Source organism: Ascaphus truei, chromosome 5 (assembly GCF_040206685.1).
Source record: "Ascaphus truei isolate aAscTru1 chromosome 5, aAscTru1.hap1, whole genome shotgun sequence".
Taxonomy (NCBI): Eukaryota; Metazoa; Chordata; class Amphibia; order Anura; family Ascaphidae; genus Ascaphus; species Ascaphus truei.
In genome coordinates, this window is record NC_134487.1 from 261,332,439 (window position 1) to 261,358,345 (window position 25,907).

Consider the following 25,907-nt stretch of genomic DNA (forward strand, 5'->3'; position numbering starts at 1 on the left):
GGCTCCTGCTCTCCTCTCTCTGCCGTTACCGAACTATTCCTATTCCCCCCTCTCTTGCCTTTCCCTCCTTTGAGGTTCACACTGTCCAGATCTTCTCTCCTCTCCCTGTTCATGTGGCGGTCATGTATCGCCCACCTACCTCTACTCATCCCCCTTCTGCCTTTCTCTCTCACTTTGAATCCTGGCTCTCTTTCTTCCTCTCCTCAGACTCCCCTGTTCTTCTCCTTGGGGACTTCAATTGCCACATTGATGACCCCTCTCTCCCTTGGGCTTCCCGCTTTCTTTCTCTAACCTCTTCTTTTGGCCTTCAACAGTGGACTGCAGCCAGCACCCACAAGGATGGCCACTACTTAGACCTGGTTTTCACTAAAAATTTCTCTCTCTCTGATTTCTCCATTTCCCCTTTTCCTCTCTCTGACCATCACCTCATCTCATTCTCTCTATCTCGCTTCTCAACTTCTCCACCTCCATCTACCCCCCGGTTCTGCAGAAACCTGCGCTCTATTCACTTACCTGACTTTGAGTCCACGTTACACTCCTCCCTCTCCTCTCTCAGATCTGCTACAGACCCTGACAAACTGGTCAGGAACTACAACTCTGCCTTGTCCTCCTCTCTTGATCTACATGCCCCGCTTTCTCTCTGCCGCACTCGCCCTTTTAACCCTAGACCCTGGTTAAATTCCCACACGCGCATGCTGCGTTCCTCCACTCGTTCCTCTGAACGCCTCTGGAGGAAATCTCATACTCTCGCAGACTTCCTTCACTACAAATTTATGCTATCCTGTTTCAACTCTGCCCTCTCGCAAGCTAAACAAGCCTACTTTTCTTCACTAATCAACATGCACAAGTCTAACCCACGCCGACTGTTCTCTGTCTTTGATACTCTACTCAAACCACCCTCCGCTGCCTCTCCTTCCTCCATCTCCGCTCAGGACTTTGCTGACTATTTTAAGGAAAAGGTGGAATCCATACGTCAGAACATCCCCTCTGTTTCTTCCTCCCATCCTACACCTCTTCCTAACTCTCCTCCTGCCTTCCTTGACTCTTTTTCCACTGTCTCAGAGGAGGATGTGTCGCTGTTGATCGCCTCTTCTCCCTCTACCACTTGCCCTCTTGACCCCATTCCCTCCCATCTCCTAAAACCTCTTGCTCCTACTATAATCCCTATGCTCACGCACATTTTTAACTCCTCCCTCTGCTCTGGAACCTTTCCATCCTCCTTCAAACATGCAACAGTCATACCATTACTCAAAAACAGCAAGCTTGACCCTACCTGTCTTTCTAACTATCGGCCTGTCTCCCTCCTGCCTTTTGCCTCTAAACTCCTTGAACGTCTTGTATTCGCTCGCTTGCTCCATTTTCTCAACACCTATTCTCTCCTAGACCCTCTACAATCTGGCTTCCGTACTGCTCACTCCACGGAAACAGCCCTCACTAAAATAACTGACGACCTCCATGCTGCCAAAGACAGAGGTCATTACACTCTGCTCATATTACTCGACCTCTCTGCAGCATTTGACACCGTGGACCACCCTCTTCTCCTTCACATTCTCCATACTCTTGGCATTCGGAACAAAGCTCTATCCTGGATCTCATCCTACCTCTCCCATCGTACTTTCAGTGTCTCTTCTGCTAATACCTCCTCCTCCTCTATTGATCTCTCTGTGGGGGTACCCCAGGGCTCTGTCCTGGGACCTCTTCTCTTTTCTCTGTATACACTCTCTCTAGGTGACCTAATAACATCTTTTGGGTTTAATTATCACCTCTATGCTGACGACACACAAATATATTTCTCAACACCCGACCTTACACCTACTGTACAAACCAAAGTTTCTGAATGTCTCTCTGCTATATCATCCTGGATGGCCCTCCGCCGCCTTAAACTCAACATGGCTAAAACAGAGCTCCTCATACTTCCTCCCAAACCTGGCCCTACTACCTCCTTCCACATTACTGTTGGAACTACGATCATTCACCCAGTAGCCCAAGCACGCTGCCTTGGGGTCACACTCGACTCCTCTCTCACATTTGCCCCTCACATTCAAAACATTTCTAAAACCTGTCGCTTTTTCCTCCGCAATATAACAAAGATACGCCCTTTCCTCTGTTGCTCGACTGCTAAAACTCTGACTCAGGCCCTCATTCTCTCCCGTCTTGATTACTGTAACCTCCTGCTGTCCGGCCTTCCTGCCTCTCACCTGTCTCCCCTACAATCTATCCTTAACGCTGCTGCCAGAATCACTCTACTCTTTCCTAGATCTGTCTCAGCATCTCCCCTCATGAAATCCCTCTCCTGGCTTCCGATCAAATCCCGCATCTCACACTCCATTCTTCTCCTCACTTTTAAAGCTTTACACTCTTCTGCCCCTCCTTACATCTCAGCCCTAATTTCTCGTTATGCACCATCCAGACTCTTGCGTTCTTCTCAAGGATGTCTTCTTTCTACCCCCTTTGTATCTAAAGCCCTCTCCCGCCTTAAACCTTTTTCATTGACTGCCCCTCACCTCTGGAATGCCCTTCCCCTCAGTACCCGACTAGCACCCTCTCTATCCACCTTTAAGACCCACCTTAAGACACACTTGCTTAAAGAAGCATATGAATAGGACTGTGGCTATTCTGAACACATGGCACATAAAGCTTGGCCCCCTGCAGATGCACTTACCAGAACTCCCTCCTACTGTCTCTGTACGTTCTCCCTACCTACCAATTAGACTGTAAGCTCCTCGGAGCAGGGACTCCTCTTCCTTAATGTCTAAAGCACTTATTCCCATGATCTGTTATTTATATTATCTGTTATTTATTGGATTACCACATGTATTACTGCTGTGAAGCGCTATGTACATTAATGGCGCTATATAAATAAAGACATACAATACAATACAATACAATGTGTCAGTAAATAGAGTGTTTGTGATTGTAAGTGAATGAGAGTATTTGTGAGTGAGAGTGAAAGGGATCTTAAGTTAATTGTTTGTTACTAACAGTTAGAAGTTATTGATATTTGTAATCTATACTGTAGTTACATAAGATAATGAATTCAATTTAAGCAAGCTGTTAGTTATATTTAGTTATGCATTTATTTATGTATGGACAGTAGCCCTCTTTCCTCCTAGTGTAAAGAGTCTACTGGTGCTGGCATTACCTGTTAGCTCACAGAGGTCCCAAGCCTCCGCCACAGGGAGCCCGGGGTGATATAGCAACAACAATCTCGGTGCAGCGCCTCCACCTGGGAGGGATCCCAACGTAGTGGGAGGAGCCCCTCACAGGAACCCAAAATTACTAATACAGTATAAAATAACCTTTACTTAGGGCTATGTATATAACAGTAATGAGAATGATAATGCTACTGGTTACAGCTACTCATCAAGCCTCACCCTGGTGTCCGCAAGGATATAGCCCCCTTCCTTATATGTGGTCAGCGCTGCCACTATGGTGTGTGTTGGTTGGTGCACTTAGTGAGTTAGGTACCTAAAATCCATCCACGGGTTGTAGCCAATGGCGTTTTTTTATGACTCCGCGCAAATTAAAACCACCCAAATCCATTTGTGGATTTTACACCGCGACTTTGCGGGAAACATCAGCTAAAAATCCGGGATTCGCCCGGCTCTATTAGTTAGTTTATTTTTCATTTTTATAATTGTATTTTTTTTGTGTTATTGTTTGTTTTATTTTATATAATTTTACAGATTCTTTATACATTTTTCCGATGGAATCATTATTGATCTTAATTTCACAAATGCCACACATTGATAATGCAGCTGAGCATAGCATGCCACATGCAAAGGTTCCAATCTAGTAGTGGAAATACAAGGAGAATGACTTGGCTGATGCCAATATTCTCACTGCTGACCAGAGAGGACCCATACATTGAGCTTTGAGTTATAACTCTAATGATGTAATCTCTCACAGCTTTGTGTTGTTCATAGACCTGCTGTAGCACTAAAATATGAAATGATGCTACTTGCAAGCTAACTGCTGGCACTGTTAGTAATTAATGATTTTGGTTTTGGTGCGCACTAGTAGATGGTAGGTACTGATATATAGTGGTGGCAGATACCAAAGGTGGGATGGCACTGGTGGCAGCTAAGTCAGCTCACCAGTAGCTTAGTTTGTTGTGTCTGTCTGACTCTCACTTAAATTCTCTTTCTCTCACTCGATCTTGCAGCTATGTAGTAGCCACACAAAATACACTTTTCAGTGATAAGAGTTTCGCATCACAGGACAACAATGTGATGGAAGGAACAGTTAGGACATACAGACTTACTGTCCTCGGTACCGCTGCCATGTGCAGTCACGCGACCATGGGGGTCGTGGCACTGAACTATTAATGCTGTGTGGGGTCCAAACAAAAGCATGGACCCACAACAGATCCATTGCTACAGACGCTGTGCAGTACTGCAGCCTTTTGCTTGTTCGCCCACTGCAGACAGGACAGTAAATCTTGCCACACCTGTACACTCAACAAGCTAATCACTGTGCCAACCAAGATATTACTTTTGTACCTGACAAAGCTGTATGAAATCTGGATTGCTTGGGCCCACACAAAATGGTACAAAATGGTACAAAAAGTAAAATGGTGGGCGGGGTGGACACAAGTGTAAGGCTAAGGCCCCGCTCCCTCAGTCAGCGCACCCGCATTGCATGCAGGCAGCGCGCTGACAGGCAATTGACCACTACCTGCGGTCTGTAGGGAGTGGGAGTCGGAGCTGCAGCCGGAGCGGGGGGGGGGGCGTGGTTTGAGCGGGGGGGGGCTCTTGTGCTGTCGTACCCCCCCCCAGTCTATCCCTCTCTCACTCCCGGAGCCCCTCGCACTCTGAAGCCAGGCACAGAGGGAAGGACACACACAGGTACTCACACACACACACAGGCACTCACACACTCACACACACACACAGGCACTCATACACACACAGGCAAATACACATGGAGGGGGGTGAATCGGAAGGGGGATCGGAGCAGAGGGGGGAATCGGATTGGCAGCTGGGATGTCACGTGATGCGACACTCGTCAAAATCACAAGCTCCTTGTAGCTCCGGCTGGTTGACGCGTCACAGCACGCAGTCAGCCACGCCAGAAGGAGCCAGCGGGGGCATCTAGAATCAAGTAGCAAGCAGCTGGTGGCCTGTGGCCGCATGCGCCGCCGGCCACAGCGGGACCAAGGCCTTAATGGTTGTTGTGAGGATTTCTGCCATGGGTGGGATAACTGGTGGTAGCTCAGTTAGTAAGCTCTGCAAAAAAGCTATTTATAAAAAAAATCTATATTCTGTAATTTAATCTGCTTCCTCCTCAGCAGCTATGACTGGCATAACATATGTAGAGTTGGGAAAAAAGGGCAGCACCCCTTTTTCGCGTGTTGCTACTGTAGACACAATGGTGTCTGCTCCCGCTGGCAATGCTACTGTAGCAATGCGAGCGGGAGCATTTATGCCGGTTACATTGTAGCATGCTAGCTGGTGGACAGATACAGCATTCTGATGTCATGCCAGTTAAAGACACATTTCTTTTGCTTCCAGCCAGTAAGTAACTTAGGGTCAAAGTCAGGAGCAAGATAAGTTATGTCAATCATGTTTGCCTTCACTATGTTAGTCACCCTTGCTCCCACCTCTCCCTCTGTTTTTGACTTCACATGCACAAAACCACTACACCACAGCTACTAATACTAACTACACTACCACCAGTACCACCATCATACCATTCCCTCCTTAAGCAATCCTTGCTTCCACCGACTGCCAGTGCTGCCATCATCACTATCATAATATTGGTCTTCATCACTATCATAATACTCCTCCAGGCAACAGTTTTCTGTTATATAACACGTGTGCTGCTATTTCTGAGTCTGATTTTCTATCTGCCATCACAGTCTCTATTGGTAGTAAATTCCAAATGTTGACTGTTCTACCTGTAAAGAACACTTTCCTTTGTTGCTGGTAAAATCTCCAAAGTCTCCAATCTCAAAGGACGACCCTGTGTCATTTGTACTTTCTTTAGGATGAACATTTCCCTTAAAAGGTTCTTGTATTGATCTTGAAAATATTTTTCATATCCCCTCATACATATCCTCTCTTTTGTAATGTTAATAAATCTTATTTAAATAGCCTTTCCTCATAAGTCCACCATCCCCTTTAATAATTTTTCCAGTTCAATAATGTCTTTTTATGAATGGAGGAGTGCCCAAAACTGTACTCCATATTCATGGTGTGGTCTTCCTAAAGATTTATACAGTGGCAAAATTATGCTTTCTTCCCTTCCATCCATACTCTGTTTTATGCATGATAAATTCCTATAAATCCTGGCTGCAACTGCCTGACTGTAACAGGGGACTTATCCCTGCTCACAAATGAGCCTCTAATCCGGCAGTGTGGTGTTTAACTGTTGGTAGGCAATTAACTAACACCACCTGGCTGATTGCAGGTGGTAGAAAAAGCCTGCCTTTGAGACAGGAAGTGAGACTCCTTAGCTCACACCTGAGCTGAACTTGGAGACAGAGCAGAGATTCCTTAGTCCACAACTGGGCTGAACCAAGGAAGGACAGATGTCTTGAGCGACAAGCTGACCACAAGACAAAGGGGACAAGATTCTAAACTTGGAGCCTGACATTTCCTGTGCACACAAGGGTGCGGTTCCAAGAGAGCAGAGAAGCTTCCCCTACAGCAGCCCAGCTAACAGATAAGACTTTTCGTATAAGACTATTATCTATGTCTATGTGTATTGATAAATGTCTCCATGATTTGGGGCTGGTAAATAGCTTAGCTAACCAACCCAGTCAGAGAGGGCTGAGCTACATACAGTATGTAGATAGTCTCCAAAGCAGAGATAGGTTTTTTTGTTTGGCTTATTCTCTTATGTTGATTTTTGCTGTGTTTAAAGCGACAGGCACAATAAAGCCTTGTTTTAATTTCACCTTAAAACAGTCTCCATTGTGTACCTCTGCACATGTCTGCCTACATATGGTGTCAGACGTTTGGGATGAGAGGTGGTCTTTGAAGTTAGGACCCGGAGATTTCCTGTGGAATTTTTTTTGTGCTTTTTGCCTACAAACAGCCTGAGCAACATAAACAATCACATGCAGCAGAGATCAGAGTTAAAGATACACACCCATGCAGGAAATCTACACTGCACTGAAACTCACAAAACTTTTTTTTCCAATCCCAAAAGGAGAGAGAGAGAGATACTGCCGAAGCAGGGAAACCTTATTTGCCTATCACAAAGTGTAATATGGTAATTGAAATAGGGGATTTGCCTTCCAGCCATAGTCAGGGTTCAAGAAGTGAGTTAGCCCTTAAAAGGGATAGGTGTTTGTTGTTTTCAAATGTTTTGCTGAAGCAGTAAATACAGATGGTGACCCACGAGCGGTACTGATTCTGCAAATAATGGTTGCCACACTGCATAGGACTACCAGCTGTGAATGGAGTATATGCAGAAAAGTGTGAAAATTGATGCAAGACTGTGCTGAAGCAGGGGAATTTTCAGCAAACAAATGCTGGGTGTAAAATTGCCCTATGGGGGAAAAAGGGATTGCTGAACTGTGTAAAAGGTATTCCAAAGCCAATTGCTGAGTGTTGAGTCACCCTGCCGGGAGTAAAAGAAATATTCCACTGCAAAGAATGTTTTTTTTTCTGAAAGTAAAAAAGTCTGCCTATGTATCTTGGGAGTAAAACAGGCAACCAAAATGTGAAGAGTGAATGCCATAATACCCAAAGATGAGACTGAAAATTACTGAACTCAAGCAGAAAACCAAATTCTGTTGCTGAAGCGGAGGGATTGCACATAGCAAGTAAATGGTTTAAAGCAAATGCCTTTGCTGAAGCCAGAAATTGGGCAGCTAGCAAGCATTGTATTTAAAGAAATAGAACCCTGGGAATTTAAAATGGCCACCCAGCTGAAGTCAAATACAGACTTTGTAAAAATAGGGAAGAAAATTTGTTCCTGGTGTAAAGAACCCCACCACACAGAGCAGTGTCCCTTCAGGCCTTATTCAGACGTTGAGAATGAATGCATGAATGGTAATGCTAATGTTGTAAAACTTACCCAAGGGAAGGAAAAGTCTATAGAGAGGCCTGTGAGAGCTATGACCTCTGCAAGCAAAATATGCCCACCTGTAGGACTACAACTATTTGGGGTTCTAGCAAATACAGTGACAACAGCTGCAATAGTGCCTCCCGAGGTCAGGAAGAAAAATATACCTCATAGCCCCAAAATGGAGGACAAAATACAGCGTTCCTGTAATGAACCCTACCCCACGGAAGAGTGGCCCTTCCAGTCCGATGAGGAGGAAGACATCTCTTATGGGGAACCCAAACCGAGTCACACCCACAAAACACCCCAAGAATGGTGGGGGTGCCTGAACTCGGTACGAACCGAAAAGACCGCTCCCTATGATGACGAATATGATCGGCGGGAGAAAGAGCAGGAGCAGTGGATCACCGAATATTTCCATCAGCTATTACAGTTGCAAGAAAAGCCAGGTGAATCCAGTGACGCTGCTAAAATGTCAAATGAAGATGGAGACCCCAGTATCCCTGAGGGGACGGTGTCATACAAAACAAAAAGGCGAAAAAAAAAAAAAAAAACGGTTCCTCACTTACCGTGGAAGGAACAGACACATCTGCAGATCTTGCGGAGGAAAAGGGGGTCCGAAATGCACTGCAGCCTATATAAAATGTAGAAGTCGTCCCGCGGATGACCAAATATCCAGATGGCCCAAGGCAGAAGTCGTGTACCCCAAAGAAGTGTCTGTCCGGTGCTAATAGTGAAAAAACCTCAACCAACCATCCCAGGGAAGCGGAGCCGGAAGCGGTGAGTGACGATCCCTTGACCAGCCCTGGGGATGCCCTGAAGGTTGCCAGGCGTGACTGTGATCGGCTAAGGGAAAATAACGTGAAGCTACAGAAAGATGTGCTCACAATGTACTCTTTGGCCAGGACAGAATTGGACGATCTCAAGACTGAGCTAGATACTGCAAACTCTACTATTACCGCCATGGATGAAAATCAGAGCCAATCTGATAAAATGATGGCTAAGCTGAAGCGGAAGTATGAGGAGGCACTGAAGGAGATGACAGTCTTTCAGCAATAGATGCACACTCTTCGCATAGAGCTGAATGCCTCACAACAGGAGGTCAACAGTGTCCGGACAGAGTAGACATATCTCAGAAGGAGGTTCATACACTCCGCAGAGCACTGGATGCCTCACATCATGAGATCAACAGCTGCCGCAAAGAACTGGAAGTCTCCAGAAAGGAACTTCACAGTCTCACTGAGGAGCTGGACATTTCAAAGAAAACTATCCTACATCTTAACTTGGATCTCAAAGTCTCTCAGAAGGAGCTTCAGAACCTAAACCTGGAGATGGAAGTCTCACGCCAGGAGACAGCCCGCCTCCAAGCAGATGTGCAAAAATGGAAGGTGGACTGCAAGGAGGCCCTGAATAGTACAGAGACTGAAAAAAGAGAAAATTTAAGAATAAAAAAAGAAAATTCTGAGTTGACAGAACACGTCAAGGGAAAGAATAAAAAGCTGCACGAGCTTAAAGAAATAAATAAACTTTTGGAAAATGAAAAGTTTGAATCAGAGCACCGACTGCAGAACCAACTGCAAGGTCTGCGTACGCATCTCCAGTATGCCTAGGAGAAGCAGCAAACGCTGCAGGAAGAAAATCTGCAGGCTGCTAAAGAGGTACAAGCACTGCAGGAACGTCTGAATACCCAGTACGTCCCCACAGAGCAGTATGAGGAGCTAAAGGCCACGCTGCATGTCTTCAGAGCATCATTGAAGGCAGAGCTTCGATACCAGGTCACTCTGTATGAGAGGGAGCGTGAGAAGGCTCAGAAACTGGAGCAAGAGCTGGAGAGTCAGACAGACTGTTCCATTCCCTTGAGTCAGTACACCATGGAGAAAACAGACCCAGCTGCAACCTTGACGACAAAAATTACAGAGCTCCAGAATATGAAGGAGACACTGATACAGACTCAGAGAAAGCAAAGTGCACAGATAAATTCCCTGAGACTTGCAAGACGCACTCAAACAGATTGAGACTCTGCAGACCAGTAACTTACAGATTCCTCCAATACGGAAAAAGGTATTGGCTCTGCCCAAGCACCGGTAACCCACAGTAACTAATGCCCGTGAGGACAAGGGTACAATGAGAGTTGGGGATTACGAAGTTTGAGCCACCTAAGAAAGCACTAGCCAAACCTACAGCTGCCCAACAGGCAACAAACAGAGGTAGGAGTGCAGAATCAAAGCCAGAAGAATCCTTAGCTGAGGAAGCTGAAAAGATAGGACGTTCTCTGGAAAGGGAGGTGGAGGTGCAACTCAGTCCCAAAGAAGCTGAACTGGCGACTCTGTTGTGTGGAGGAGGTGCAGAAAGACCGCTTGAAGAGCGGAAAACTCTAAGGGCTAGTCCTAACTGCTCTACAACTGTTGCCATACAGTTTGTATACAAAAAGAGGAGTGCCCGACGCAACAGAAATCTCATGACCGCGCACTCGGTAAAAAGACTTTACTTGGAAAAAGTCCTCCTCGGGTGACTGAGGAGTGCTGATCTCAAGCACCTTCGGGAGGAGACAAAAATAAACTGAAGAAAGGGCTCCAATCCCAGCGGGACAGAGGGTTCTCTTCCTCATCCACTCTCATTCAAGTCACAGAAAGATCTCGAATGAGAGTGGAAGGATGGGCTTTGGCTGTGGTAAGCCCGAGCTTCCCACAAACAGGGGAGGTATGCAACAGGGGACTTATCCCTGTTCACAAACGTGCCTCTAATCCAGCAGTGTGGTGGTTAACTGCTGGTAGGCAATTAACTAACACCACCTGGCTGATTGCAGGTGGTAGAAAAAGCCTGACTTTGAGACAGGAAGTGAGACTCCTTAGCTCACACCTGAGCTGAACTAGGAGACAGAGCAGAGATTCCTTAGTCCACAACTGGGCTGAACCAAGGAAGGACAGATGTCTTGAGCGACAAGCTGACCACAAGACAAAGGGGACAAGATTCTAAACTTGGAGTCTGACATTTCCTGTGCACACAAGGGTGTGGTTCCAAGAGAGCAGAGACGCTTCCCCTACAGCAGCTAGGCTAACAGATAAGACTTTTCGTATAAGACTATTATCTATGTCTATGTGTATTGATAAATGTCTCCATGATTTGGGGCTGGTAAATAGCTTAGCTAACCAACCCAGTCAGAGAGGGCTGAGCTACATATGTAGATAGTCTCCAAAGCAGAGATAGGTTTTTTTGTTTGGCTTATTCTCTTATGTTGATTTTTGCTGTGTTTAAAGCGACAGGCACAATAAAGCCTTGTTTTAATATCACCTTAAAACAGTCTCCATTGTGTACCTCTGCACATGTCCTCCTACACTGACATTGAGCTTTTTTGCTAAACCTGTTGTCTACATGCACTCTTAAGTCATTCTCCATCAAGGATACACCTAATTTTGTCTCATTTATTTTGTATGTAGCATGATTATTCTTCCCCAATGCATAACCCTATATTTTCTGTGTTAAACCTCATGTTTTTGTTTATGTGTATTGATAAATGTCTCCATGATTTGGGGCTGGTAAATAGCTTAGCTAACCAACCCAGTCAGAGAGGGCTGAGCTACATATGTAGATAGTCTCCAAAGCAGAGATAGGTTTTTTTGTTTGGCTTATTCTCTTATGTTGATTTTTGCTGTGTTTAAAGCGACAGGCACAATAAAGCCTTGTTTTAATATCACCTTAAAACAGTCTCCATTGTGTACCTCTGCACATGTCCTCCTACACTGACATTGAGCTTTTTTGCTAAACCTGTTGTCTACATGCACTCTTAAGTCATTCTCCATCAAGGATACACCTAATTTTGTCTCATTTATTTTGTATGTAGCATGATTATTCTTCCCCAATGCATAACCCTATATTTTCTGTGTTAAACCTCATGTTTTTGTTTATGTGTATTGATAAATGTCTCCATGATTTGGGGCTGGTAAATAGCTTAGCTAACCAACCCAGTCAGAGAGGGCTGAGCTACATATGTAGATAGTCTCCAAAGCAGAGATAGGTTTTTTTGTTTGGCTTATTCTCTTATGTTGATTTTTGCTGTGTTTAAAGCGACAGGCACAATAAAGCCTTGTTTTAATATCACCTTAAAACAGTCTCCATTGTCTACCTCTGCACATGTCCTCCTACACTGACATTGAGCTTTTTTGCTAAACCTGTTGTCTACATGCACTCTTAAGTCATTCTCCATCAAGGATACACCTAATTTTGTCTCATTTATTTTGTATGTAGCATGATTATTCTTCCCCAATGCATAACCCTATATTTTCTGTGTTAAACCTCATGTTTTTGTTTATGTGTATTGATAAATGTCTCCATGATTTGGAGCTGGTAAATAGCTTAGCTAACCAACCCAGTCAGAGAGGGCTGAGCTACATATGTAGATAGTCTCCAAAGCAGAGATAGGTTTTTTTGTTTGGCTTATTCTCTTATGTTGATTTTTGCTGTGTTTAAAGCGACAGGCACAATAAAGCCTTGTTTTAATATCACCTTAAAACAGTCTCCATTGTGTACCTCTGCACATGTCCTCCTACACTGACATTGAGCTTTTTTGCTAAACCTGTTGTCTACATGCACTCTTAAGTCATTCTCCATCAAGGATACACCTAATTTTGTCTCATTTATTTTGTATGTAGCATGATTATTCTTCCCCAATGCATAACCCTATATTTTCTGTGTTAAACCTCATGTTTTTGTTTATGTGTATTGATAAATGTCTCCATGATTTGGGGCTGGTAAATAGCTTAGCTAACCAACCCAGTCAGAGAGGGCTGAGCTACATATGTAGATAGTCTCCAAAGCAGAGATAGGTTTTTTTGTTTGGCTTATTCTCTTATGTTGATTTTTGCTGTGTTTAAAGCGACAGGCACAATAAAGCCTTGTTTTAATATCACCTTAAAACAGTCTCCATTGTGTACCTCTGCACATGTCCTCCTACACTGACATTGAGCTTTTTTGCTAAACCTGTTGTCTACATGCACTCTTAAGTCATTCTCCATCAAGGATACACCTAATTTTGTCTCATTTATTTTGTATGTAGCATGATTATTCTTCCCCAATGCATAACCCTATATTTTCTGTGTTAAACCTCATGTTTTTGTTTATGTGTATTGATAAATGTCTCCATGATTTGGAGCTGGTAAATAGCTTAGCTAACCAACCCAGTCAGAGAGGGCTGAGCTACATATGTAGATAGTCTCCAAAGCAGATAGGTTTTTTTGTTTGGCTTATTCTCTTATGTTGATTTTCACTGTGTTTAAAGCGTCAGGCACAATAAAGCCTTGTTTTAATTTCACCTTAAAACAGTCTCCATTGTGTACCTCTGCACATATCCTCCTACACTGACATTGAGCTTTTTTGCTAAACCTGTTGTCTACATGCACTCTTAAGTCATTCTCCATCAAGGATACACCTAATTTTGTCTCATTTATTTTGTATGTAGCATGATTATTCTTCCCCAATGCATAACCCTATATTTTCTGTGTTAAACCTCATGTGCCTATGCAAGCTTCCACTCTATCCAAGTTCTTCTGCACAGAAAATACATCCTGCTCTGATTTTTAGTAGGCCCCCGATGAAGCCACGCAGGTGAAACGTACGTCATGTACGTCGGGTACATCTGACGTCACATCACCAGTGATGCCGGCTCATCGGAGTGGCGTGGGCGCCTAGTGTTAGAGTGCTTCGTATACTGCAGCTGTGGGCAGCAACAGCACTCTGATCAACCTTATAGTCACACAGCTATATGTTGGATCTGTTCAGGAACTGGCATTAGCCATTTAATGATGCTATGTACACTGTTTTATATCGTCAACACTAACATTGATACTTGGTACTATTGTGACTACTTCTGCAATTTATTGAAATGCTACTTTGAGTACAAATCCCAACTAAACAATTTACCTTGTAACAATTTAGTGGTAAGATGTCTTATCCTACTTACAACTCTGGGTTAGTACTGTGGTACTACATATGGGATTATATGATACATTTATTATCCTACTTATAATTCTGGTTCAACATTTTGGTTACTATATGTAAGACTACACAATATACTGATTATCTCGCAGGTTAGGTATAGCTTATCCATCATTCTATTAGTGATCGGATATGAAGTGGTGATTACACTATACATCCATTTCAGTGACTTTATACACTATTTGTACAGATTATTAAGCTACAAGCTATTTATACTATAAATTCATGCACATTACCTATTAGCTTAATTAGTATTCTGTATACACCAATTCACCCTACGTTATTTGTATTTGATTTTATTTGTCTTGTTCATTTTTTGTTGTTAAGCCCAGACAGTATTATTTTAGTCATTACTACTAAAGCATTTAATTTTAAATTTAGGGTGTCTCTTCTAGTGCCACGTAAAGGGATTCTTTCTATCAGTCTATACAATATACTTTACATGATTTACAGATGTAGCTAACTGACACTGTCTTCAGTGCCGCTGCCAACCATGCTCACGTTTTGCTCCTTCGACTTCGAAGCTTGCTATTTCTGTTGGCAAATTAGTTTAAAAGCAGAGGCACAAGTACTGAACCGTGAGGTACTCTACACTGGCGACACACTTTATTCGAGCTCGGCTAGTCCCACGAATTCGGGTATACCCGGGTGTATTGAGGTTTGTGACTGTTTTCTGCCCGAGTGCATTGAGGTATTTTCCAGGCAGGGATTGAAGCATTTTATTCCCGCTGGCTGCAATACTGCACAGTATATATATAAATACTGCATTACAATTCATGAATTTATGCCATCTGGTAGACACGCGAAGCATTGCAGCCTATTAAATCCTAATCCTTATCATTTAACAGATCAGCCGCCCGTCAGCCAGGCATGAACCCAGGCTGGGAAGGCAAACGCAACGGGGCTTGTCAGAGGTGAGGAGCGGCGCATTCCAGGTATCTGCCAGGTACATACTGGGTATTTGCTCGAATAAAGTGTGTCGGTGCAGTACATATAACTTTAGCCAAATCTGAAAACATATCAACTCTCTCCTGCTTATTCCTCAACCAGTTTTTAATCCAGATGCAAATATTTTCTTTCAGACCAATATCCTTTATTTTGTACACTAACCTCTTATATGGCACCGTCATAATCATCAAACCTAAAGCAGCTGTGTAATCAATGCTGTTTGTCTGGACAACACTGCTGAGCATGCGCCCAAATCACAAATTAGCATACACTGCCCTAAATACCTATGTGACCCCCCTTCCCCCCCGCCACCCGGCAGCAGGGGTAGGGTGTACATGTGTGAACAAAGTCCTGCTCCACTCCCGATGGGATTAGAGTGTTAGCTCCTTGGTCAGTTACCTGTGATCTCAGGGTTCCCGTTGGCAGGTTCAGGCCTCGGCTGTAATGGAGGGTAGTTGGTGGGTTGGAGGACAAGATAAGAAATAGGACGCCAGGATCTTTTGCAACTCACAGGTATTTTATTGACAGGCACACTCCAGCTCCAGGCTTGCACAGGATCAATTATTATCATATAGAGCACAATACCTCATTAGATAAGTACCCTGTATAATGCTCTCTTCAGGGCAAGTTCCCTCAGTGCCCCTTCCCATTCAGGTAAGTTCTTCTGGATCAGTCTTGGCTTCTAGTCCGCCACAAATCTTTTGGGCTTCCTAGATTCTAGCACACTGCATCCCAAAAAACTGCTTCAGCCTGAATATTACTCAGAAAGGGCTTACTTCTATTCTCTTGGTCTTGTCTGTGCCTCCCAGGAGCAGCGTTCCCAGGCAGTCTTCTCTTAGCAGTCCCTGGTCCTCACTGTTACAACAGTCACTAATTTACTAATTTACTAACTCCTAATTCACTAACTCGTAAATTACTAACTCCTAAATTGCTAACTCCTAAATTACTAACTTAATCGTAACTCCTAACTCACTAGCTCACTAATTTATAACTCACTCCTTGCCTATGCTCCCTTCAACTGCTTTAACTGTTCCTCTGCCCTAGAGGCTCATGAGACTTGTTGTCCCTGCGCGGAGCCTTCCCTGTAATGGCCGCCGCAACTAGAGCTCACCGCGCATGTGCGAACCGTCGGTTTATGCACGCGCATATTCAAGATGGCGCCCCTAGCACCCGCTCCCATCAGAGCTCCGGCGAGGTGTTCGCCACTTCGGCGGCCCCCCACACTCTCCCCCCAGCCCCATCGGAGGCGCATTCACGCCCCGCCACCCGGCATCTGCCCTGGCAGCGGAGATGAGCAGTGGTGAGGGGGACTAAGGTAAACCTAAGGGGAACCTAGGCCACACCTACATCACACACTGCCAAAGGTTTAAGCTAATAAAAATTACTTGTCACCTAGCATAAAGCGTTAGAAGTATGGGGGTACCTTATTCAGCACTCCTCTGACCGACGATCGCAAAAAATTGCCGGTGGGAGACCCGCTGGCATCCCTAGCAACCAGCAACAATTGGAGTAACCTCTCATATGAGCAGAGGAAGGGACCTAGTTACAATGGAGGTGGAACCTAATAGAAATGACAACACCCACTGCCGATGCGTATAAACAAAGTGTGGTGCTATAACAACCACCTAGCTCATGCGCATAGCCCACCAACATGCTAAAAGTGGATCTAGGACCAAAAAAGTGATGTCACCAGCTGTCAGAGTGTAACAAAATCTGATTCTCTTCAAAGTATTAGAAGCACAGAATCCACAACCGAAAAAAAGATAAAAATACGAAATATATTGTAATACATACCTATATGGATAAATATTAGAGAAGAGGGAACGTCCTATGTACCCACATATCCCAGGTGGGAAGAAGGCACATTAGACCAAGAAGTAGTATTTCTTATCACTGCTCAGGCATAAGAGATCCCCGTCTCAACTATCTTGTGAATAATCTCAAAAGGAAGAGAGATAGGACACAATAGTGCAGGCAATCTGATTTTTATCAAGTAGAAAAGTGTCAAAGTATCAAGATGTACACTCACAATATGTACAATTTACATACAAATATAAATTGTCTGAGATATTTTGGGGTCTGTGTATAAGCGATCTCACCACTGTTGGCACCGTCTTCAACGCCCACTCATGTCCAATATTCGTCACTTCTGTTCTTGGTACAGTTCTTCCGGAAAAAAATAATATGAATGAAAACTCAAAAAAATACACTACATACCAAACAACGTGCAAAAAGAAGAAAAATAAAGCCCCCCATTAAAAATTGTCCTGAACATTTTTGAATACGTGATAAAACTAGCAACATATTAACAATAATTAGGGACCGCAAGGAATATAGCATAACAAATTCATAGTATTTGCACCATGCATATATAATCAAATTAAAAAATAAAATGCAACAAATAGCTGTATTCCTTCTCTAGATGACCAATAAAACCTGAATCGTGGACCGAACCTAATGTATCAAATATGACCAATATGTGATTGCTCTAACTAATAAAAGCCCCTATTGGGACGTGAGTGCATTGGACTTCCCCTCTTTTTAAAATATTTATATAGGAACATATTAATGGAATGGCTGATACTATACACCTCTTACATAAACCTTGGCCCCTTGCAGACATACTTACCAGAACACCTTCCTACTGTCGCTGTACGTTCCTCCTACTTACCAATTAGATTGTAAACTCTTCGAGGCAGGGACTCCTTTCCTAAATGTCACTTTTATGTCTGAAGCACTTCTTCCCATTATGTTTTATTTGTATTATTTGTTGTGTATATGACTATCACAGGTATTACTGCTGTGAAGTGCTATGTACATGAATGGCGCTATATAAATAAAAATATACATACATACATATTACGCTATATTTCACATTTTCATCTTTTTTTGGTTGTGGATTCTGCGCTCCCCATACTTTGAAGAGAATGTATATGTTTATTCTGACTGCTTACTGGGTTTTTGTTCCAGTTGATGAGCAGCACATGATGATTCTCACTCTTCTTTTTTTTTTTTAGATGGATATACTACAGATGACATTGAGTTTTACTGGCGTGGAGGGGAACGTGCAGTGACAGGGGTGGAAAAGATTGAGTTGCCACAGTTCTCAATTGTAGATTACAAGCTCCTCTCGAAGAATGTTGTTTTCTCTACAGGTTTGTATAAATAAATTGAATTTAAATATATAGTATTTAAAATACATTAAGCCATTCATCATATTCAGAAAATGTCATCACAATTTCCCTAAGTACATTTAGGTTCCTATTCAATATGCTTTAACTGGTTTATCAAGGAAGTCTCTAAATCCCATTAATTTGAATTGAGCTGAGAGCCTTCACTGACAGAGAAGTAGCTATTCAATGTATATTAAATAGGGTATTTTTGTTCATCTTTATCCTAGTTGGCTTACAGTATATAACACTAAAAATTACACTGGACATGTGGACAACATGTTTAACGAAAGTTTCTCCATCACTTGAAGGGCAAAGTGCCATGCAACCTATTTGAGAGTTGAGGCTGTTGAGAAGCTTGGTTTCAGAAACTGGTATATTTGATCAATGTGATGTAGCTAAACTGAGTGCGTTCTGGGTCCTAACAACACTGTTTCAGTGGTGGTTTGTAAATGATTTGATTGTTCATATATATTTAGGAATGAAGTAGTGCATTTCAGTAATATATTATTAAACTGTTTAGATTCCTATTTGTAACATCTGTGATGTAACACTTTGAATATGTGCATTTTAAAGTGCATAAGCATTGTTTCACACTAGTCACTTGGCTACAAGGTCTGTGGCATCCTTTATCTTTAACCTTTGCAACAAATAAGTACTTGCTCATCCACATGAAAGCACGGGACATGGTCAGTCTTTTACTATGTTTGTGTTTGCAATTAGGTTAGCTTTATGGCAATATGAATTGTACAATAAAGGGGCGTATCATTTTCATGTATAATCTGTGTGTCGCATCAAGGAATATAGGCATTCTCATCTACGTTATTGGCAGAAGGGCACCACACAATCTCAAGAATATGGCTTGTTGCTGAATAAGAGTGTAAAAGCAGTAAGAAAGGAAGCCAGTTTTTGACAGAAATATCGTTGAGCAATATGCATGCAATGATGTGATAGGTCTGAGCTTTGTTTTTCAAGCTATAGTTAACAGACAGAGGATCTTCAATCTTTAACCATATTTATTACAAGTTACAAAAGTGTAGATGTAGAATATACATTTGTTCAATGAAATATCCTAGTTCTTTGGTATACCGTAGCATGTACAATTACTGTTAAGTTAAATGTTATGATGCAGAACCTCTTTTCTTTGCAGGGTCCTATCCAAGGTTATCTCTTAGCTTTAAATTGAAGAGGAACATTGGCTACTTCATCTTACAGACATACATGCCTTCTATCTTGATCACAATTCTTTCATGGGTTTCTTTCTGGATTAATTATGATGCTTCAGCTGCTAGGGTTGCTTTAGGTAAGAATGGAACTGCAGTAGATCTTAAAGGGCTTACATGATATAATTGTTAATATAAGAAAATATATTCTCTAAAACGTTTGGACATATCTAACATTTTTCCCGTATTGTATCACTTTATTATCTATAAAAAGCAAAGTGATCCTTTTTTAAAATAACACGCAATATGTTATATTATGTCCTTAATCAACATATTACATTGTCCTTTACATGTAAGTAGAAGTAACTGAACTGTTGCTTGTGAAAGGAAAGTAAAAAAATGTGACAATGGATCACTGGATAGTTTGCAAAATAAACAAATATTTTCTTTTAGGAATTACCACTGTTCTCACTATGACAACTATCAACACTCACCTTCGAGAAACGCTTCCCAAAATTCCCTATGTGAAAGCTATCGACATGTATCTCATGGGATGCTTTGTATTCGTTTTCATGGCTCTACTGGAGTACGCGTTGGTCAACTACATCTTTTTTGGTAGGGGACCACAACGACAAAAGAGAGCAGCAGAGAGAGCTGCTAGTGCCAACAACGAGCAGATGCGAATGGAAGTCAATAAGGTAGGTAAACTAAAACAGAGTGTAGGACATACAATATAATATACCTGTTCTTAGAATAAAACCAGAGACATAACATAAAACACAGACAGAGCTCAGTTTTTAGCACATCTAGTGAGACTCATACACGGTACAGTGCCTAAATATATATGAATTAACTAGTAAGTAAATGGTCATTTAGTTTGACATTTTTGGCCAAAATTGTTGTAAGCCCCTGAGCCAACGCCAAGGCAGACCACATATCCTGATATGTGGTCTGCCTTGGCGTTGGCTCAGGGGCTTACAACAATTTTGGCCAAAAATGTCAAACTAAATGACCATTTACTTACTAGTTAATTCATATATATTTAGGCACTGTACCGTGTATGAGTCTCACTAGATGTGCTAAAAACTGAGCTCTGTCTGTGTTTTATGTTATGTCTCTGGTTTTAATGCAATTGCCAGCTCAGTAGCACTCTTCTGACACTCATATGCTTATATATATGTTGTGGGTATTTTGGGGGTTTAATTGGAGCTTGTTAGGTGTCCAGTATGTTTTACTGTTCTTAGAATATCATGAAAAACAACTATAGATTAATGTACCATATTAAAGGTATATTTGTTTTCTGAATGTTATTAAGGTACATTAAAATATTTATGAAATTAGAGCCTGATATATAGTGTGAATAATAAAAACCATTAAACCCCAAAAGTCTTATTCATTATTCCAGTACTGGAACAATAAATTCAATTCTGTAGTTTTTTTAGTTTCCCAATGTAATTCTACAAAATAGTATCACAAAAATATATTTCATACCATTTTTTCAGAAATATTGATATATTTTTAGTTAGCTCTTGTACATAAATGAGAAGCTGTAGATATAGCTGATACTACAATATTATCACAATAACATCTTCCCTGCAACAGCACCCAGTGTGACTTATAGAACTCGGCCAATCTCTGCCAGCGTATTTTATTTATTTATTCTGGTTCCTCTACTTGCATAAAAGTCACTTAGCATATAGTTTATACTCTGTCATGCTCTCTGGAATAGTGTTGCTTCCACTTTACTGTAATTTAACAATCAATATACTGTGACATTTACAAAACTAGTAAACAAAATGAAATTAACATATAAATGATTTAAAACACCAAGAAAATAGAGATTTTTTTCAATTCTGTTGTTTTAAAAAGAATGAAATAAATAACTAAACTGACATTTTAAAATATGTATCCCTAGATAAGCTACATAGATTGAGTTTCAGAGCTTAACTTTATTGTCCTTATTTTGTTGACCAAATGTTCCACTTAAACAAAGCGCATTTTTGTATTCAATGTGAGAGCATTTACTTAAAAAATAAATAGCAAGTAACTTATTAGTAACCTATATTTTTTAATGGGCTTCACGGAAAATTACAATTGACCTAGATTGTGGGTCAATCTTGTCATTCTGTTTATAATTAGAGATGCGTGAATGTGTAAAAATTGGAGTCACGTATGTTTTACTATTTTTCTAGAAACATTCGATGCGCTGTGCGACATTGAAGGACGGTTTTAACGCTACAAATTTAGACGAATGACTCTCAAACTACTACCGTTTTCACTTTGCCCCACCCCCCATCCTTCTGCAAAGGTCATAACATCCGCCTGTGAATGTACAGTATAGACATTCGATCCGCCCCAAAGTTCCAGATCCTGAAATATGGGATTTTCTGTTAAGGGAAAGAGGGCCCAAATGGTATATTAAGGTTTTTATCAAACCAAATGTAAATATTAAATAATACATATAGTTGTACACATTTAAAGACAGTAACAAATGTTTTTGATCAGGTACTAAGCTTGTTTTCTTATTTTTCCAGATGGATCCACATGAAAATATTTTGTTGAGCACACTTGAAATTAAAAATGAGATGGCAGCATCTGAAGCTGTGATGGGGCTTGGTGATCCAAGAAGCACTATGCTGGCCTATGATACATCCAGCATCCAGTACCGAAATGCCGGTTTATCCAGGCACAGCTTTGGAAGGAATGCATTAGAACGACATGTGGTTCAAAAAAAAAGCAGGCTACGGAGACGTGCATCCCAGCTGAAAATAAACATCCCTGACTTGACTGATGTAAATGCCATAGACAAATGGTCACGCATGATCTTTCCGGTGGTTTTTTCATTCTTCAACATTGTCTACTGGCTCTATTATGTGAACTAAGACTGAGAAGCCATACAGTAGACAAGAACTGGATTTCTGTTCAGTTTATGTATGAAACCAGAAGTGGGGCTTAGAAAAATATATTCAGGACACAAGCTATTTTAAAACACCTTAGTTGCTGGCACACTCCACTGTGTACGTTATAATATCTGCTTTACTTATTGTATTTCATTACAGTTACTAGCTTACTTTTCATCTACTTTTAAGGATAATGTTACTTTTATATACATGATAAAGTTATTTCCCGTGTACACACAAGTGCATTGAAGTGAAAATATAATGCTGGCAATCAGCGTAAAACTTACTTTTGGGCAATCATTAGTGGCCGCCCATTCACATATTCAAAATGTTTTTGCTGATACCACATCCGGAGGATGCACAATACGAATGTATTTGGTTCACTTTTAGTAATAGAGTGCATTCTTTTCAAAGGAAACTTTACATATATATGCCTACAAAATTGCACATTAAATTCTACAAGAGAATATAGTAGTTTCATATATTAAGATATTGAAACATTTTTTTGCATACATAAACTTGAACAATGTTGTGCCTCTCATCAAACTTCTTTGAAATACCAATGAAATAGACAGACATTTGCATTTAAATCATCTTGTTCAAGTAATTTCCTTTGCTCATTGTTCAAGTCATTTCCTCCAGCCATAGCCAGTGTCTGAATGTGTTGCTTTAGTGAGAAATGAAGATTAAAGTTTTTCCCTTTTGAATTGATTTTGCAATTAGACAATAAGTTAAATGAATTTGCTTATTTCACTATCCACCGACATGTACTTTGTATTATTTCATAGAAATGCTCTTACCACATGAAAATGCCAACTAACTGTTAAAAAAAAAATAATTTCAAACATAAAATACATTAATTGTTTATGAATTCTTGTTATGCACGAGGTAAGAAAAGGTTTTCAATTTGCATTTTGCATTGCATTCAATGTTACATTATGTCAACATTTGATGAACATTTTAAAACAAAGCCAATTCTAAGCAGTAAGAAAGTGTAGTGAAAGTGCTGAAAATTAACTCCATCTCTAATTTTACAAAACATCTGCACACATCAACGCAAATTCACCTGCTACCAAAGTATCACCCAAAATCCACTGATTTATTTGCAATTTTTTTTATTGGAGGCTTGATTTTGTTAAAAAAAAAAAAAACATGAATATAATTGCAAAGCGAAAAAGCCTTGGTTGGCACTTCTGAACAAATAAGTCAATGTTAGTCCAATTAGCATTGAACTACTACAGTATATACAAGTTCCGTACTGCAATATTTTAAGGAGTTGCTGTTGCTACTATGCTATCTACAGTACGCTATAGTAAATCAGGACGGATCTACGTAAAGTATTTGCTCGCTGAGAAAAGTAAGGTCAAACTTAATAACTACATTATTTATTCCTAAATACAATTACAGTTACAATTACTTGAGTTACTGTGAGCTAAAATTGCAATTAACTATTAATTAACCAAAAACATATTTTATTACAATTTGTTTTTTGAAACACTAATCTCTTACATTGCCAGCACATGGCACAGAGTTAACAGAGTCCATGAGCAACCCAGACAAGTTGGAACATAAACACCCAAGGAAGTCAAGTAACATGTACTTTCCTAGCAAATATTGAGGTTTATTATTAGACATAATAAATCACAGATTTTACTTAGACATGTGATGGCTACTTTATTTTCTTTGCAGACGAGTTAAAACTCTTTGCACTTAAATGTGATGTAGAATCTACACTATATTATAGTTTCCTATACATTCCAGTAATTGTACAAATAATATAGCACATTCTATTGGTATTGTACATAGAATACACTTGCATTTATATAAAACCATGCATTACTCTGCAATGAATCATATTTCCGTGCTGTTCTGTACACAAGTTCTGTACATTAAGTTACTTTTCTGGAAACTACTGATGTTTTTCTTCCTCCTCCCTTCCATTGATTTATTCCTTAATCAATTCAGGAACGATTCATTTATTTTCTTCAATTTTCTTTATTCTTGTGGTCATTGCTTAATACTAGGCATACAGTACATCATTTATCTATCATTTTTGTAAGTTTTTGTAATATATTTTCCATATAGTTTTTAATTTTCTACATTTTGAGTAAACTAATGTAATGTATATGTCAATATTGTTTATTGGCAGTCAATACATAAACATCTCATTCTAGAACATACTGTAAAGGCATAAACTTGTCATACACACTCGTTACATATCTAGTATTCGTTATATACATTGGTCATTATTTTAAAAAGACAGTGCCTGTTTCATTTGAAATTGCATAAATAAACTACTTTATCAACTTAATTAACCACAAAATGCAAATTGATAGTGTGACATGCTTGGAAACATAATGTACATGGAATGCATTAATAAACTGTAGAGTAGAATGTAGATTAGGAATTACCATTGGAAACAGAATGTAAACTCATCAATAGAACGTGGATGTGTTGTACAGTAGCTAATCTGTTTCTTCAACCAAGTGCCACATTCATCAGCTTTGCCTGCTTTGTTGAGATAAGGGACTGTATCAGCTCCTTTCTTATTGCATGTTAACATTAACAGACCTGCTCTATGCATAGGATACCACAAGTTGCAAGTACAACATGGAAATAAATGATTTTGCATGACTTAGAACCACCTTAAACATGCTTCTTTTTTCAACCCAATTCATCTAAAACCTAGTATCCTCACATGAATATACTAGGATAGGATCTCAGTATAAAATAGAAACAACATTTAATTTAACAGTACTTGTGGCAACCTTCTTGTTTGAAAAGTTGAACTGATCTACAGTAATACAGTAAATGGCATGTGAACACAACCATATAATCAGGGAAACATGTACTTGGTAATGTTTTCAAAAGCTTTTAGGCAAAAAAAAAATCACAAATGATGAATAATAAAGAATTTATGAAACAAACTAAATAAAAGCTTTTCACAGGCTGACAATCCAGCAAATAAGGTGTTTTTGAATGTTGTGAGATTAGAGGCAAAACGTATTGTCATTAATGTTGAGTGGGTTTGCAACAGTGCAGAGCTGATGGCCTTTTCAGATGTAAAGGGTTTAATGATGACTTTTTTTTATGGCCCAGCTTTAAAGAAATCTTTGAGATGAGTCTGTAAATACCAATTGTAAATGACTGCTAGCAAGTATGATGATATGCATCTCCTGATCTAAGAACTCATGCATCATGTGTCTGTGTTTTATGAAGAATGTTCTGTTTATTACTTAATACTAATGCAGGGTAAACTGGGTAAATAATTTTACAATGTCTATATAGTAGATACATCCTTTCTTATGCCTATATATATATATATATATATATACCATAATATATATATATATATATATATGGTATTAAAATGGTAGAACATTTTTACATTAAATAAATAACAGTTAATTATTATGAAAAAAGCACAATGTACATGAGACATTGGATTTCTAGACTAAGTGATACCATTGATATTATCATTTATATAAGAAAATGAATCCCATTAAATAATCATAATTGAGTTGCACTCCCCTATAGCAGCTCAGGGGTTAAAATGCAGTGTCCACATCTCAATTGCATTCCAGTACTTGAAATTTAACTAAGTAACTATCAAACATATCTAAGCCTATATATATATATGTATTCAAATGTTGGATTATCACAGGAATAAGCTAATACCAATTTTTTATAGTTCAATTAATACAGGAACATTTTCAGTT

At 40.4% G+C, this 25,907-nt stretch overlaps 1 protein-coding gene across 1 annotated transcript in view; it reads left to right on the forward strand.

Moving 5' to 3' along the window:
• GABRB2 (gamma-aminobutyric acid type A receptor subunit beta2) overlaps positions 1 to 25,444 on the forward strand; it is a 473,189-nt gene extending 447,745 nt beyond the window's left edge. Inside the window, exons 6-9 of the mRNA XM_075601932.1 lie at positions 17,973 to 18,110; positions 19,276 to 19,428; positions 19,742 to 19,986; positions 21,823 to 25,444. Of these exons, the coding sequence (XP_075458047.1) occupies positions 17,973 to 18,110; positions 19,276 to 19,428; positions 19,742 to 19,986; positions 21,823 to 22,170 (884 nt within the window). The 3' untranslated portion in view covers positions 22,171 to 25,444. The remainder of the gene's footprint in view (positions 1 to 17,972; positions 18,111 to 19,275; positions 19,429 to 19,741; positions 19,987 to 21,822) is intronic.
• The last annotated feature ends 463 nt before the right edge of the window (positions 25,445 to 25,907 follow it).